Consider the following 17,553-nt stretch of genomic DNA (forward strand, 5'->3'; position numbering starts at 1 on the left):
TTTATATTATTTTTGGGACTAACCTATTAACCGGAGGCCCAGCCCAAATTGCTGTTTTTTTGCCTATTTCAGTGTTCCGAAGGAAAAGGACATCAAACGGAGTCCAAACGGAATAAAACCTTCGGGAACGTGATTTTCGGAACAAATGTGATCCAGAGGACTTGGAGTCTACGTCAAGCAATCAACGAGGAGAGCACGAGGCAGGGGGCGCGCCTACACCCTGGGTGCGCCCTCCACCCTCGTGGGCCCCTCGTTGCTCCACCGACGTACTTCTTCCTCCTATATATACCTACATACCCCCAAACGATCATAGACGGAGCCAAAACCCTATTTCCACCGCCGCAACCTTCTGTACCCGTGAGATCCCATCTTGGGGCCTTTTCCGGCGCTCCGCCGGAGGGGGCATTGATCACGGAGGGCTTCTACATCAACACCATAGCCTCTCCGATGATGTGTGAGTAGTTTACCTCAGACCTTCGGGTCCATAGTTATTAGCTAGATGGCTTCTTCTCTCTCTTTGGATCTCAATACAAAGTTCTCCTTGATCTTCTTGGAGATCTATTCGATGTAATCTTCTTTTGCGGTGTGTTTATCGAGATCCGATGAATTGTGGGTTTATGATCAAGTTTATCTATGAACAATATTTGAATCTCCTCTGAATTCTTTTATGTATGATTGGTTATCTTTGCAAGTCTCTTTGAATTATCTGTTTGGTTTGGCCTACTAGATTGATCTTTCTTGCAATGGGAGAAGTTCTTAGCTTTGGGTTCAAGCTTGCGGTGCTCGATCCCAGTGACAGCAGGGGAAACGACACGTATTGTATTGTTGCCATCGAGGATAAAAAGATTGGTTTTATATCATATTGCATGAGTTTATCCCTCTACATCATGTCATCTTGCTTAAAGCATTACTCTGTTCTTATGAACTTAATACTCTAGATGCATGCTGGATAGCGGTCGATGTGTGGAGTAATAGTAGTAGATGCGGAATCATTTCAGTCTACTTGTCACGGACGTGATGCCTATATACATGATCATACCTAGATATTCTCATAACTATGCTCAATTTTATCAATTGCTCGACAGTAATTCGTTTACCCACCGTAATACTTATGCTCCTGAGAGAAGCCACTAGTGAAACCTATGGCCCGTGGGTCTATTTTCTATCATATTAATCTTCCAACACTTAGCTATTTCCATTGCAGTTTATTTTACTTTGCATCTTTATTTTCTCTTTATCTTAAAAATACCAAAAGGGCCGTGAAGGGATTGACAACCCCTTTATCGCGTTAGTTGCGAGGTTCTTATTTGTTTGTGTAGGTGCGTGGGACTCGAGCGTGGTCTCCTACTGGATTGATACCTTGGTTCTCAAAAACTGAGGGAAATACTTACGTTACTTTACTGCATCACCCTTTCCTCTTCAAGGGAAAACCAATGCAGTGCTCAAGAGGTAGCAGCGGGCATGTGGCCTCCAGCCTGGGAAGGACTGCGTTCACCTCGTGAGCAAACTGCTTGAAAATTCGCTGAGAGGCTGGGGCTTGAGCTCCGCCTAAGATGCAGGCGATGCACGTTGTTCCTGGAAGCCCCTAGCCCCCTCGTCTTGGTGGTGGTCGTCGTTCCTTCTTGGTGGTGGCGGCAGCGGAGGAAGACCAGCGTTGCCCTGGGGGCAGTCCTCGCGAGGCTGATCTCTCCAGGCGCCCTCACGAGGCTGATCTTGCCAGCGGTCCTCACGAGGCCGGTCACGCCACTCCTGGCGAGGGCCATGGTCGTCCCAACGTCCTCCGCCACGTCCTCCTCCTCGGCCATAGCCCCGGTCGTTGCGCTCGGGGCGTCAACCGAAGCGTCCATCTCGAATGGCCCTGAGCTCTTGACAGACGTTAGTGTTGTGGCTGTGTACGTTGTGGAAGGCGCAGAACGGCCGGCTGCTCTTGGATGATTCGGGCTGGTCTCGGCCGCGCTTCGTGTCCGGCTCCGCCGCGAGCACGGCCACTCCCTTGCGCTTCACGTCCTTGGCCTTGGCTTTCTTCTCCTCCGGGTTGGTAGCTGGGAGCTCGAGGAGGGAAAGGCGCCCTTCCTCAGCTCTTGCGCACTTGGTCGCCAGGTTGAACAGCTCCAGAGCCGTGCACAGCTCCTCGTGGATGGCGAGCTCCTCCTTCATCTTGATGTCGCGGACGCCATCAGAGAACGCCGAGATGATGGCCTCGTCCGTCACCTTGGGGATCTTGAGGCAAACGTTGTTGAAGCGCTGGATGTACTTCTGTAGGGTCTCTCCTGGCTGCTGCTTGATGCGGCGCAGGTCACCCGCGACTGGGGGACGGTCGCGAGTGCCCTGGAAGTTGGCGACGAAGCGGTTGCACATCTGGTCCCAGGAGGATATCGAGCCTGGAGGCAGGTTCAGGAGCCACGAGCGGGCGCCATCCTTGAGTGCCATTGGGAACCAGTTCGCCATGACTTTTTCGTCGCCGTTGGCCGCCTCGATGCTCAGCTCGTAGAGCTACAAGAACTCCGCGGATTCGGGGGTGCCGTCGTAGCGAGGAAGTAGATCCGGCTTGAACTTGCCCGGCCAGGCGACGCTACGCAGCGCGGGGGTGAAGGCGCGGCAGCCTGCCGTGGTCACCGGGGCCCTTCGCTGATGCAGAGCTTGCCCTTGATGCCCGTGCGCCACCGCTGCAGGCGGCACACGATCTTGTCGTGGTGGCGCTGGGAGCACGGGAGCGTTTTCTTGCGGCCGGGGAACTTCTTGGCAGCTTCCTTCTTCTCGCGCAGTCGCCCGACGCGGTGGGTCGCGCCAGGGGACCGCACGCCTTGGCGCCAGGGCGCCGTCTTGGGGCAGAGATGGTGGAGGCTCCCCGTGAGCAACATTGCCCGCAGCTGGCGGAGGGCGAGGCAGCGAGAGGGACAGCGCAGGGGAGCCCCCTGCGGCGCTCACGAGCTCGGCGATGCGGTCCAGCCAGTCCTCGTAGAGGTCATCGACGGGGCGCTAGCACAGGAGCTCGCGTGCCATGAGCAGCGCGGCCTGCGCGTCCGTGGGAGCGCGACGAGAGTGGGACAACGAGCCGGCCGGGGTCAGCGACGGAGTGGCGGAGTGGCGGTGCGGCCGTCCCGCCGTACCGAGGGGTGCAGCGAGGATACTTGCTGCTCGTTCCCCGTCGGGCCGGTGGCGGCGTTGGCGGCGCGCGAGGGAGAACGACGGGGAAGCCCGCCGACAGGGGCCGTCTAAGCGACGCGGGCGGCGAGGGCGGCCCAGCGCTCAGCGCGAGCCCGACGAGCGTCCGCCATGGATGCGACGAAGCGATGGGACGCGAATCAGTGGAAGGAAAACTTCGGCGCACCCCTACCTGGCGCGCCAAATGTTGGATTTCGAGTTCCGGCAAAACCCTTGAGGTTCGAACACTTGGGTGCGCACGAAGATCTCTCCTCTCTCTAGTTAATCACGCCCTCACCGCTCCGCGATCTCAAGACTTAGCTCGCCGGACCCAGAACACAAGAGACACCAGGTTTATACTGGTTTGGGCCACCGATGTGGTGTAATACCCTACTCCAGTGTGGTGGTGGTGGATTGCCTCTTGGGCTGAGGATGAACAGTACAAGGGAAGAACAGCCCCCGGAGAAGAGGTGTTCTTGTGCTTGGTGAGTGTGAGGATGGAATGGATCCAATCCAAGGTGAGGTGAGTTCTACCCAAGTCGAGATGTTCCTCCTACTGGGGTGGCTAGTCCTATTTATAGAGGCCTTGGTCCTCTTCCCAAATATTGAGCGGGAAGGGATGCCACAATGGCCAATTTGAAGGGGGACAGCTAGTACAAACTATCCTGACTAAAGGTGGTCTTCGCCTGCCAAAGGCTCTGGTGGTGACGTCGTCTTGGGCTCCACGATGACCTCCGTCCTGCCGTCCTGCTGGTCTTGGTCTCATTTCACCGATATGGGAACCTTTGCATGATGCCTCGGTACTCCTCGCATGCGCTTGCCTCCTTAGCACCAAAGAGGAAACGTGGTCGCCCGCCTGGCCTTGGTCGTCATGGCTTGCGTCATAGTAACCTCACGAGGTTCCCTTTGCCTTGATCTCTCCGCCCCTCGTGAGCTAGCTTGGTGGGGCCGCCCCTGAGGAGGTCTTGCGTCGTCCGCCTCGCGAGGGTCTTGAGTGTTTGCTGGTGAAGACGGGCCGTACTGGGCCGTGGGTGGAGCCACGCCGTGGGCCACAGGAAGGCAAGTCTGGGGACCCCGTTCCCAGGACGCCGACAGAAGCAATGAGCTTTACATTCATACATCTAGGAAACATGGCAAGAGATTGAAGTTGCATGGAAGAAACATCTGTACAAAGAATCACCTAGGAAGTATGGATGCTAATGCTTTGAAGAAATTATATGTACACCTAGCAAGCATGGCAACCAGGTTGAAATTCCATCTGTCCATATGAATGATGGTAGATGCAGGGGTAGATAGGAAGCTACCTCGAAGCATGGCAATAGATTGAAATTGCGATATACGTAGGAAGCACGAATGCTTGAAGCAAAATACAATTTCTACCACTCTATAAATAAGACATATTGGAAGCACAAAAGATTGGTGATGCAAATTGCAGAGTAGCATGCTTTCCGCTGGTATCCAGGTGAAATTTATAATCCCCTTATATTAAGGCATAGACATATGCATAGATCAGCAACGAGGTGGGGATGGAGGAGCATAATTTGGGCAATATTTGAGAAGGTGTACATTGGAGAACGACGGGGATTTGGGCTCGCCGGCGATGTGGTGGAGAACGGCGGCATGCGCGGTGGTCCGAGAGCCGCATCGAGAGAAGTGGGACGGGCCATGGATCCAACCCGAACGGCGCTGACAGAGAATACATGGGAGGTGCGGTGGATGACGACCTTGGCGGAGAAGGTGTTGGAGGCAGGAGAGAGGAAAGGGATTGGGGATTGATTCGGGAGAGAGGTAGGAAAAATCGAACACGGGTCACCAAATTGTCCGAGCTTGACCGCGCGGACAATTTCAGCCATCCTCCAACGATGGCCATCAAAACTGTCCTCACTGGTCTGGACGGCCGGAATCTCACAAACTGGCACCAGACTGGCCGAAGGATCGAGAAGTATGGGCGTCCACTTGGCCCACTATTACTTGGTCCATTGTCCACATAGTCCATGTGTCCCACTCCATCATCTCTCTTTTTTTTCAGTCTACCTGGCCCATCATGAGCCATAGCCCACAGCCCGGATTTTATGAACACGGTTGGATCATCGGGCTGTCTGTGGACAGTTGATGACGTCCATTTGGTGATCCGCTTTGGAGTTTCCTTTGACTCGGGTAAGAAGGGGTTTGTTTCTAAAAGAAGGTAAGAAGGGGATTTTCCTTGTTCTCTCGACTGTGGGTCGAAACACTCGAATCAATGGTGTAGGAGTGGTCTGACGATTTATTGACGAGTACTTTTAACATGCTCCCTCTTACCCTCTCTTTTCACATTGTAAGTAAGAAGATAAGAGTTCATCCGACCATTACTTAATCAAACCAATGGCTGACATCTATTACGAACACTTACCTCTCGTGTGAAAAGGGGAGGTAGGAGGGAGGGAGGTAAGAGGGATCGTGCTAAAATTCGCCTTTATTGACTCGTATGACAGGAATTTGCTTCCCAAGAATTTGTCATGTTTGTTTCACGTAGCGTGCTTCGGTCCAATAAAAAAATGAACATGTTACTACAATGTCCTGAGTGTCTGAGTTTCTGACTGACTGACGTCGTCGACGAATGGCGGGTGGGGCGCAGAGGAAAGGAAAGGAAGACCATCATCATAATATGTGCTGCTCGCCCGTACGCAGTAGTAAAACTAAACTCTGGCAGTCTCGGCCGGCAGCACTTGAATTGCCGATATCATCATATCTTTTCTCGCAGCCGCGGCAGCAAGCACTAATAGAAAGTCTTCACCAAAAACGCCCACAAGAGGCTGCATCCTGTAGCCAGTAGGGGTGTTTAAGTGGGGGATAGACTGGACTGGACTGGACAGGGCACGGAGATATCCGTCCGTCCGTCCGTCTCCGCACACACGCAGTACATGTGAGGAGAGAGAGGGATGAAGACAGCGCTACGAGCCTAGCCAACGAGAGAGGATTTATAGTGAGGGGGAGAGGACAAGCGCAGGCCAGTCCAGGCGGGGGGCGCTCGCGGCGGCAGCTTTCCGTTCACGCCCACGCCACGGCGAAAAGGGGCCGACGTCGCCCGTCCCCTACCCCGGCCTCCCCCTCCAGACCATAATCCCATTTACTACCGCTCCCTTCTTCCTCCTCCAGACAAGCAACCACCTCCCTCCGTACCAGACAGATATCGCTCGCTCTGTTCCTCCTCCTCTGCTCGCCCTTCTTCCTCCTCTCCAGCACGTCCTCCGCAGCTGTTGTTGCCGCCGCCGCGGGGAGGATTCTGCTCCGCGCCGGCGCCGATCGACGCGATGCGAGGTGGGTACGCGTACGAGCACAAGCGTTAATTACTTTCTTGATTTGGTTGAATATAGTTGGTTCGTGTTTCCTGCGATGTGTTCCGTTTCTTTCCTCCACTTAATCCGTGCCTTTTCCGTCGATTCTCGCCGTTATCACCTCCGTGTTTTCCAGCTTGACAGCATTAACTCAGGATAAACCCCGCGTTCTTTGGTGCGATGGATCGAGCATCGACCCGTCCATGGCCCAAGCAGCTGCTGTCCCCGTCGACGTCCCATCACCGCATTTCTCCCACTACTTGCTTCCAAAACCGAGCAGAGCAGAGATTTCCCAATCCTTCATTAATGGCGATTACATTAGTACTCGGAGTATTACTCGGAAGAATTAAGCGAGCAGAGAGAGATTTCCGCATTAATTCGGATCTGGACGGATAAAGGGAAGGGATCGATCCATGGATCGATCGCTGCCTGCGCAATGCAAAGACACCGCCACCATATTCCTCTCTCTTTCTTTCTGGGATTCCTGGGGCTAAAGAAAAGATCCATCCAATCCAATGCTACATGGCCGGGTTTCGTTTTCAGGCAAGAAAGTGAGTGAGAATTCCTCCTCCTTTCCTCCGCCTTTCCAGGCATCCGATCCCTCCCTCCCTCCCCCGTTCGTCCTCACAGGAGCAAGCAACGCAGGCAGCTCGCTCGCTCACTCCTTTTCTCTTCGTCTATCTATCCGCCCAATCTTTTCCTGATGTTGCTTCCATTGTACCGCTGCTGACCTCTGGGATGCCTGTCTCCTTGTCTCAGTCCAGGCAGGCTACCACCACTACTACGGCGACTAGTAAGTAAGTAGTACAACCGCTGCTAGGCCCGGCCCATGCCCACTTTATTATCTATCTCCCTCCCATAAAGAAAAAGAAACAAAGTTGTTGTTCACTCACTTTGCTCCCCCTCCTTATTAAAGAGACCCCCCCTCTCCCTCTCCTCTTCCATGCTAATGGACGCATTGGCCGTGTGTGTCTCCGTGTAGGTGTGGGGAGAGAGAAAGAGGATTTGTAGGAAGGAGAAGCCTTTTTGGATGGTGGTGGATATGGAGGATGAGGGCCGGAGGGAGAAGAAGAGGCTGGCGGCGGTGGTTGGGGTCACGAGGAGGCACGTGATGAGGAGCGGCTCGTCGTCCTCCTCCTCCTCGCCGACTTCATTGCCTCCCCCTGCCGCTGCTGGTACGTGGTTGTGTCCTCTGCTCTGCTCCCAGCTTCCTCTCTCATCTCATCTCACTGCCACCAATGGCCTACTCCATCAGATCAGATCAGATGATGGTCACATTGAACAAACTCTGCTGCTTTCTCTCTCATCCTCCCCAAAATGCCCCTTATCTTCTCCCCCTATAAACAGCAATCTCTCTCTCTCTTTTTCCTTGTGTTCTCTGGAGGAGGTGGATGGTGTGCTGGTGGGGCGCTGCTACTGCTACAACAGATCAGTGTGGCCAGTGGGCTTCTGTGATTGGTTTTAAGGTTCTTTTCTTGGGAAATTAGCCTCTTTTCTTGTGTTAGCAACCGGCCGGCCTCGTGGCCGGAATCATTGCCTAGAACTAGATTAGCACCGTGTACTTTGGGGGGCTGGCCGGCCGGAGAGTGGAGACCACCACCAGCTACCAGTACCACCAAACGGCAAGCAAAATTCTCCTCAGCTCTGCTTCCAAATCGATTTCCTGATCAACTTGAGCTCCATTCTGGTTCTCTGATGGAACTGAGCTTGCACAATTTTGGGAAGAAGCTATCCTTTTTCCCCTCTATCTCCCCTCGGTCACCGGCCACAAGGAACCAAAACTTCCGTGCCTTTTTGCGCTTAGCGATCCATATCCTGTGCTGCCTTTTCCGATTAGGTGGAGCTCGTCTCCTCCTCCGTGAAGAAATTTCCGGGAGATATCGTGATGCTTGCCTCTGGCTTGTGGCTTTGTGGCCTTGGGCCGCAACGCTTGGCACCTACTGCATGCCGACGTGTAGGGAGATGTGTGCACACGTACTACGTACGCTAGCCCTCGGCTTTCCCGTCGTCCTTTTCTGCAACAGAAATTGGCCGTCGTCGTCGGATGTGTATCAACGGACGACCGTGATACGGCGTAAATGGGAGGAAATTAATTCCTGTTTTTTCGGCTACTAGTGCTTTCTAGAGTCCCTTGAGAGTTTGTTTTTCTGCTATATCTATTTTATTTATTTATTTTATTTGACATGCAGTTCTCCTGCATGGTTTGGAAGAAAAAAAAGTTTGTTTTTTGGGGGTGCTTTCTTCTCCTGTATATTATTCTGTTTCTCCTTTTTCCTCCTATCTAACTTTGCTGCTGTTATCCTGGCTTTTCGGGGGCCTTTTTGGTTGATTCAGTTAGGGCATCTCTCCCCCACCGGCGACCATTCGATTTTTATTTATTTAATTTTTCTTGTTAAAGCATAGAAGTCTTACTGCTCTGGTCTTCTCTTCTCGATCATCTCAACTTCATGCCAAAGGAAGTTTCTGTTATTTCCATGTGACTGATGCATTGGATTTCTTTTGTTTTCTCTGTCTAAAAATCAAATTATTTTTTAAGGGAAATAATGGATTTAATCAAGTACTAGAAGTACGGCAGTTCACAACACTATATCATGATGCTTGACAACGGCTATTCCATCAGATTACCTTTCTAATGCCTGTTCCCCTCTCAACACTATTTCCAGACAGCAACATGAACGAGAGCGAGGGCGGGGATCACGTCGCCGAACTCAAGCGTAAGAAAGGGAAGAAACCCAAGCCCCTGAAGTGGAGATCAACCAACAGCGACATGAACAATCATCGCAACGGCGAGGCCGAAGAAGGTTCCGACGGAGGCCGCGACGACGACGATACGGTCCTCTCCTCACTGACCAGATCCGCCACTCCTAGCAGCAGCAGCAGCCTGATCATCAGGAAGAGGCCGAGGACCCTCGGAAAGGTGATGCCTTGTTCTGCCTTCCCTGAAATGAAGTGAAGCGAAGCTCATTCATTTTATTTATTCCCAAACAATGAAAAAGGCTCACTCATTTGGTTTCTGTATTTGTTTATGCACGGCTTAATTTGTTTTTTCGTCTTGCAAATTCAAAGGTGGCTGAGGGCTGTGATGCCGTGGACCCGCCGGTTCCTAGGAAATTGAGATCAGGTACCACTAATCGCTGCATTTGGTGTCTCTTAAAGCTGGGAACAGGGACAGCTTTGTCCCTTTCTCTTTCCATCTTTACCTACTGATTTGCATAGCATAGGACCATCTCTGGCTAATGGTTCTCAGATTTGATGATGGCTAACCAACAAGATTGCTTAGTGGTTTTACAAAGTAATATAGTGATAATTTTTAATAGCATATCTAACTTGGCTGGTCCCTGAATGTACTATTGATGTGAGTGTTTCTACTTTTGGGACATCCACAGTTTAGATGTTTTCTTAAGCAACAATTGGCAGAGCACCAAGTTTACATTTCAATTCTGGGTCTTCTTTACATCTCAATTCTGGGTCTTCTACTTTCAGCCATAATCAAGCGCGTCGGTCAGGCTGTTCCTTCGTCGCCGCGGCATGCCAAGAAGAGGCGTCATCTTTCAGCTATCAGTGCTCAGATTTTTCAGATGGATCGTGAAACAAGAACCGACGAGACCATGGTATGTATCTTCTGTCTGAAAACTGCTCTTCACTTTGTCATAATCCAAGACTTTGCAAGTGAACTATGGGTTTCTTGCAGCCATCGAATTCTTTCACAAAGGAGGAGGAAGTACTTGCTGATACTTTGCTAGCACTATCCCAAATAGCCCCACCTTCTGAGCCAAAAGCCGACACGGCGACGGAGCAAGATATCTCAAACACAAATGTTGCCTCAACTTCTTGTTCAGAAGGTTGTTGATCTTCACTCTTTCCTGCTATTGTGTATTTCATACTAATAACTGAAGTTGTACAGTTTGAGTAACATGCTGCATTGTAATTCAGGTGTGATTACTCCTACTGGAGCTATCAAGGAGGATGACAGAATAACTTTGTTGCCAACTGATGCTAACAAAGTGGTTACGCAGTCTGGCTGCGCAGATCAACAAGTGGAACCAACTGCTACTGCTAGTGTTCCACAACTAAATCCTGCTGTAGGTGCTCCTCGCATCAGCATAAATCCTGATCCTCCCAAAGATGGACAGATACAGGACCTTTCTTTGGGACTTTTCGCGAATTCGCCAAGTCCACCTAAAGAGTCCTTCAATAAAAGGTGGGGAATTGCTTCATGGATATCCTCAGTTCTCTTACCTTGCCATAATGTTGATGGTGTTCTCATGTTTACTTCTGTTTACAGCGCTTGGAAGAAGCCGAAGGCACAGTTTGATGGTAGTCTAAGTCTAACTAACCAGACAAAGAAGGAGGCTCCTCACTGGCTGGTATTGCTTCTTCCGTTTTTGCTCTCTGAAAGTACTGCTGTAATTTCCATTTTGTCCGAATGTTTCATGAAGTCCCCACAATATGTTTTTTATACAGCTGAACCGCAATAAATCTGGTTTTGTGGCACATGATAGAACAAAAGATGAGAATAGCAGTGCCAAAGGTAAATCCTAGTTTCAGAATGCCATGACAACTACTTTATGACACGCGATTCTACTAAAATGCTGGCGATGCTGCTATTGCTTCTTAGCTAATCTGTTGTTACATCATCCCTATCAGAATTTACGCCTGCCATCCAGGCTCCGCTACCTTGTACATCTACTGGGTCTTCAAAAAAGTAAGTTGCTGCCTAAAACTTGACACTGTTTCCTACACTCTTTTTAGTTGTTAAGAAGAGCGTTAATGTCTGTTGTTTTGCAGGCCCTCTTCAAGTACATTGGGTGCATGCACAATATCTGGCAAAGAAATTACTACAGCCTGGGCAATTGCAAATAATGACAAGGTCAAGTATTTTATCAACTCTAATTTTAGTAAAACAAATTGGCCCTGCTACTCAATTATCTATCGGACACTAAAATCATAGCCAAGTTGGTCGCTCAAGTAATATAGATATTCTTACCCCTGAAAGGATTTTCCTGTACATAACAAAATGTTGAGCTTGAACCCTTTGAGCTGACAAGTGCATCCTTTTTATTCACAGCTTTCCCTTCCTGAAAATGGTGGCTCTGCAAAGACATGGAAGAGAAGTGTTACCCATGCCTATGTGAGTCATCTCATCCAAAACCATTTGGACAAAGACAAGGCGTCACAAAATCAAGTAATCACCCAGGAGAGATCACACAGCCGCATTTCAAGCTCTCCAAGCGTCTCCACCTTGAATAAGAATGGCATGCATTTCGACGGGGGGAACCCAGTTCAGCCTTCTATCGGGGTTTGCGACATGGCTCCTGGTCGGCAAGCAATGGTTTGTGATCATAACCGCCTTTCCATTGGCACTGCTGCTACTCCAGTAGCCCAGTTTCTTCTGTGATTCTGTCTTCAGGCTTGACATGTCCTGCTGCTTCTTTCAGGTCAGCACTGATTACCTGAACTTGCCCACCTCGGCGGCATTCTCGGGGCCACAGTATGTTCAGTATATGCATCCCCAGATGATCGCCACTCACCACGGTCCGGCGCCGTATCAGTCGTATTCGCATCTCCCTTGTAGCAGAGGGAATGTGGCACCCGTGATGTCGATCCAGCAGGTTCTCTCTTTGCGCAATGTTTCTGAACTTGTTAAATAGAAGTGTCAGCAAATGCAGCCATCTTAGCTCTGATCATAATAACAACTGCTTGTTATAATAGAAACAAAGTCTCACTAGATCTTGTTTGCCAATGTCGCCCAGCAGCAGATGCAGCAGTACATGTGCGGTCCGGGGTACGCGCCGCACCCCGGCGTGCCGGCGAGCCAGGCCGCCATGAAGCTCCAGCAGTTCGCGCCGACTCCGCAGCAGCAGCAGCAGATGTGGCAGTACCATTTCTCCCAGTACCAGCCGAGGCAAGCAGCAGAGGGCGCGGCCGCGGCGTGGCAGAGCGGCCGGCTCCGGGACATGCCGTCGTCCGGCTCCCTGCGGCCGATGCAGGCGCTCCATGCTCCCCCGGCGATGGCGCCGCCGCAGATGGAGCTCCTCTGCGCGCCGTACCAGGGCGGCGGCGGCGGCGGGGCCAGACGACCGCCGCAGCTCAGGCTGATCTAGTAGTGGCGAGTGAGCGAGTGATGTGTAGATCTTAAAGAAAGAAAGGAGATCGTCGGTCCCCGGCGCTGCGTTTACTTTGACCTGACAACAGAGGATGGTTCTGAGAAAATTATAGCAGTGGTGTGATGTGACTTATGACTTGTGAGTGGCTGAGGCCGGGAGGGGAAGGGGGCAAATTTTAACTGTGATTAGCATAATTTTCTGTTCGTCGACCAGTTTTAAAGTTTTAATAATGTGGAAATGGGATACTGTAGTTTTCCTCTATGTTCCATGTGGAATTTAAGGCCGATATACTTGTTTTTTGATAGAATTGAAGGGTGTTTGCAAATATATCTATGCTTTTTTTTGCCTAAAAAATCGCAGCACACATCTTCTAAAAAAACCACTGAATCGCTAACAATTTGCAAAAGATCACCGCCTTTTCTTATTTTTTTGCTGGAACCACTAAAATCTTGATTAAGTGTTTTTTCATAGGATAACTGAGAGTGAGACCAAGTCGTCAGGCCCACGGGGTAACGGTCGTTAGACGACATTGCCCTTTAGCTATTTGGCCCAACCAAACAGTTGCGCGCAACCATCTTTCTCCTCGGTCCCCTCAGTTATCCGCGACCCTAGCAGGCTCGCCACCACCCGCTGCAACCATGGCCCCGTAGAATGACGGCGAGATGAGCTCAGAGTCCCTAACGCCGCTCTCGAAAGAACATGGCTACAAGCCCTACGTGGGTCTTCTCTGAACTAGGGTTAGGGTTCCTAGAAGTGGGCATTTTCCGATTTGAGCTTTGATTTGACTCCAATCTTTGATTTTTGTTGCTTGTTCGTGGTATTTTAGTGTCTAGCCACAACGGATGACTTGGATTGGTGTGGTGTGGGTACGGGATACGTGCTTTGCATCTATAAGCTGCCGACGGAGAGATTCGTTGCATTGGAAGGCATGATCATTGGCAAGAGGTTCTATGGCTGCATTGCGCGTGTGAGTATTTTGTTTCCATTTCATTACTTCTGTGCACGTAGCTCATTAGTGTTCATAATCGTGTGCGCATACATCTTTTTATTAGTGTGCACATGGATATGTTGGTTAGTTAGTACAATTGCTTTGTTTAATGTGTTCTATAAGTGTGTGAAAAATGGTCAGTACAAATGCTCATATGCACATAGTTCAGTGTCATTTGAAATAGTTGTTTACTAAAGACCAAGCTTTGTGTTGTTTAAATAAGTGGGTTGATTAAAGACCAAACTCTATTCAGCATAAAGAATTGCTCATTGTATTTAGTGTGTAATGTTGAAGATTTATTATTAAAATTTAATGCGGAAAGAATTATTTCATTTTAGTGCCACAAGTTAAATGTTGCCTTGTGATATTTTCATAATGGGTACAATTGTGGTGTTGTGGAGTGGGTGGATTTAGAATGGCCCGGTGTGAAGTAGATCTGGGATATGTATGAGCAGGCCAAGGAAGGCACAATCAATGACACTTTTGCTCAAGCAAAGCGGATTTCAACGCTAGCAAAAGAGAAGAAGTAGCAAGTGGAGAAAATACAATAAGATTATTAAGGACGCCAAAGAAGTTTTTGCATCTATTTAGGAAAAGGTGCACAAGGAGAATTATGAGAAGTTTTCTTAGGGAAAGGGAAGAGGAGAAGATTGATCTTCAAGCACAGGAAGAAGTGGGCAAAGCTTGAGAGGGAAAACATGGAGCTGAAGAAACAGGCAGCTGAAGCACATTCAGACTGCTGAAGCAGATGTGATTACGAAGTGAAAGAAAACAGCAGTTGAAGGTATTGATGAGCTCAAGCAGGAGAAAAAGAAGCTTGAGCATGTCATTACTGGCATGTTGCAAGCTGGGGAGGTGAACACGAGCAATATCAAGAGGATCAAGGGAATTTGTGATGAGTGAAATGTAAAAAGTTGTTTTAATTCATGTGCCATGAGATTTAAGGCCAGTTCTTTTGGGGCTTATGGCTGGATGTGGAAATAAGATGCCTGCTCCCCAGCTTATTCTAGAAGCCCAACCTATTTTTTCAGAAGCCTACTTATTTATTTTGGGGCTTATTGCTGGATGTGGAAATAAACTGCCTCCTCCATAGCTTATTCTAGAAGGCCAACCTATTTTTTTACAAGCCTACTTATTTATTTTGGGGCTTACTGCTGGATGTGGAAATAAACTGCCACCTCCATAGCTTATTCTATATGCCCAACCTAATTTTTTTAGAAGCCTACTTATGAATAAGAATTGGCCTTTATGTATTTTGGAGGAGCCAAAGTATGCTTGTGATGTATGAAGTTGTTGTTATGAATTTATGATGTTGAACTTGCTATGCTGTAACGTCACATTTGTCGTACTAAGTTTCTAAAAAATCATGCTGGTGTTGAATTTATCAGAATTTGTGCTATTGAAATTAGCATATATCTCCTTTTTGTTTTTGATGTTGAATTTATCAGATTTTTTTATATTGACATGTTATGGTGGTTTAGGATTTAGCCTAACCATATTTGCCGTTGATGACCACGACAAATGCCAAATGGTATTATGTTTACCCTAACCATATTTGTCGTTGACGATGACAAAAAATGCCGAAGGATTTAGACTTTACCCTAACCATCTTACGATGACAAATGCCAAAGGGTTTTAGCTTTACCCTAACCATATTTTTTGTCATCGACGATGAAAAATGCCAAATGGTTTTGGATTTACCCTAACCATATGCCAAATACATCATTCATCAACAAGCAAGATCATCATGCAAAATGCATCATTCATCAATAAGAAAGATCATCAAGCCAAATGCTTTATTCATCAACAAGCTATGCCATCATGAAAAATGCACCATTCCACAAGAATCTAGATCATCATGAAAAATGCATCATTCATCAACAATCTAGATCATCATCAACTAGTTCATTCATCCACCCAACATCAGTACACATGACTTAATAGTTCAACGGCCTCAACACTTAGAGTTCAACAGACACGACTTAACAGTTCAAAGGTTGAACTGATATGAGTTAAAAGTTCATTCAGCAACACATCACTTGTTTTCACTAGTTGTCAAATACTCCAACATCCTTGATGTCTTTTTCCTAGTCCTCTTCTGTACAGTCAAAGCACTAGCACATCTTGATGAACTAGGTGATGAGTGGTATTTTTACACTCATTTACCCTTTGTTTAAACCGAGATATTTCACTTAAATAGAGATATTGCCTCTATTACTAATGAACGGAAAGGATTTCAAAAATCCTCTCTTTGATGTGTTTCTACAGGAAATGGGCTAAATATGGACGAAATCAAGTGAGAACATGGAAAGAAGTGAAGGAGAAGATAGAAAAAATCAGGAGGAGGTGTTCCAGAAGCCACAGAGGAAAAGATGGTGTTCCATACGACCATGACCGCTCGTATGAGTGGTTGTATGGCATGGAAACCGAGGCCTCTCATCCACCTGAACAACTTTTATAAAGGGGTCGAGACCGAAATGTTAATAGAACATCTGCGAGCGAAGCCAGAATAGAGTCCTCTTCATCCCTCTCCATCAACCCTAGCCGCCGCTATTTCCACCTCCATAGCCACCATCACCATTATAGTTCATCTTCCACTAGATCATATTTGTAATCGTGCATCGCACATGGCATCCATTTGTAAGACATATTATCAATCAATCTGCATGATGTGTTCTTCAATGTGTTCTTCATGCTATTTGATCGCCATGTGTGAGTAGTTCGGTAAGGTATGAGTTGAGAGAAGAGCCTTACAACCCTTTGTAGTTGTTGTGGGGTCAATGGAAGTGCCTTGAATTAACTTCCCGTATGTGTGAAATAAAATTATTCCGTAGATGTCTCTTGTCTACAAATTGTGGAAATGCTAACTATTTTTGTCACCAAACATGAGCCAGTTGATCCGGCTCCTTTGGGCCCAGTGAATCTCTTCCATCTGAAGCAATCGCTCAAGTTCTTCGACCAAATCTTTCTGCCTTACAACATTCTGGTGTGTCAAAGTATCCCATGCACTTGCTCCAACTCTCTATGTACATTCTTTATTTTCCTTGATGACTTTTTCAGTAATGTTTTATCCCATACATGCAGTTGTTTATGTACCAAAGCAAGCTTTTCCGCAAGTCCCATATTCCCTTCCGTAGACTGCCAGGCTTGTTCGACTACATCACGAAATTTCTCCTCCTTGAGCCAACATGCCTCGAAGTGAAGCACTGCTTGGCCCACCGCTTCTTGAGTAATTTCCTCATGCAGATTCATAATGATCGGCCTTTGATCCGACTTATAATAGTCAAGATGCTCCAGGACTGCTCGTGGAAACATTTCATTCCATCCCTCATTTACAAGTGCATGATCTAAACATTCTCTGATAAGATCTCGATGCCATGTGAATTTATCCCCAATGAAACCTTGGTCCGATAGATTACATTCAGCTACCACATCTCTGAAACTTTGTAGGAAGTGGTTTGGTCTATCATTACCCCCTTCCTTCTCAAAAGAATACATGATTTCATTCATGCCCCAATTACCATCCACGTCATATCCACCATTGATTTCAGCGTTCTTAATCTATCCCAGGATAAGTATTTGTCTTTCCACTTTGGCTTTCCATAGAACCCTGTCAATCTCCAGAAATTATCAGAACCACTCCCCACAAAACTTCTATGAAATTCTCTATTTTGTCTCTTAGAGATACAACCACTTCTTTTTTACATAGAAAACGCAAACCCCCGCTGCGGCCATTACTCCTCACTACATACTTGTGATCCATCTTAGTCCGCCGGCACAAACATTCTGCCAAGTACTCATCTAAGTGTGTTTCCATAAGAAAAATAATGTCCGGACTCCTGCCCTTCTGAAAGTTCAAAAGAACACGTATTGTCGCGGCTTGTTACAAGCCACGATAATTCCAACTCAAGATCCTCATTGTGCCCAGTCAGCCTCACTCATCCAATGTGTGACACGGAAAGAAACTCTCAGCCGGTGAAACCACCGGAGGATAGCAAAC

At 48.3% G+C, this 17,553-nt stretch overlaps 1 protein-coding gene and 1 long non-coding RNA gene across 8 annotated transcripts; one reads left to right on the forward strand and one right to left on the reverse strand.

The window, feature by feature from the left end:
- Nucleotides 1-5,990: 5,990 nt before the first annotated feature.
- LOC109758424 (uncharacterized) lies at nt 5,991-12,826 on the forward strand. 7 transcript variants are annotated; one of them, XM_073500973.1, is made up of 14 exons: nt 6,100-6,441; nt 7,441-7,633; nt 9,122-9,375; nt 9,525-9,579; nt 9,942-10,069; nt 10,150-10,300; nt 10,392-10,659; nt 10,744-10,825; nt 10,923-10,989; nt 11,106-11,163; nt 11,247-11,328; nt 11,527-11,790; nt 11,897-12,070; nt 12,215-12,826. In XM_073500973.1, the coding sequence occupies exons 2-14, from the start codon at nt 7,489-7,491 to the stop codon at nt 12,560-12,562; spliced, it is 2,076 nt and encodes a 691-aa protein (XP_073357074.1). In that variant the 5' UTR covers nt 6,100-6,441; nt 7,441-7,488; the 3' UTR covers nt 12,563-12,826. The 7 variants fall into 7 exon arrangements, with proteins under 7 accessions (XP_020172871.1, XP_073357075.1, XP_073357074.1 ...); XM_020317280.4 differs by having other exon boundaries at nt 6,140-6,441; nt 12,212-12,826; XM_073500972.1 differs by lacking the exon at nt 6,100-6,441 and adding an exon at nt 7,223-7,255 and having other exon boundaries at nt 12,212-12,826.
- LOC141025518 (uncharacterized) lies at nt 9,735-12,458 on the reverse strand. The gene is made up of 2 exons (XR_012187098.1): nt 12,185-12,458; nt 9,735-12,092 (listed from the first exon to the last, which is right to left on the reverse strand). It is a non-coding gene; the product is annotated as an uncharacterized lncRNA (long non-coding RNA).
- Nucleotides 12,827-17,553: the final 4,727 nt, after the last annotated feature.

Source organism: Aegilops tauschii, chromosome 6 (assembly GCF_002575655.3).
Source record: "Aegilops tauschii subsp. strangulata cultivar AL8/78 chromosome 6, Aet v6.0, whole genome shotgun sequence".
Lineage (NCBI taxonomy): Eukaryota > Viridiplantae > Streptophyta > Magnoliopsida > Poales > Poaceae > Aegilops > Aegilops tauschii.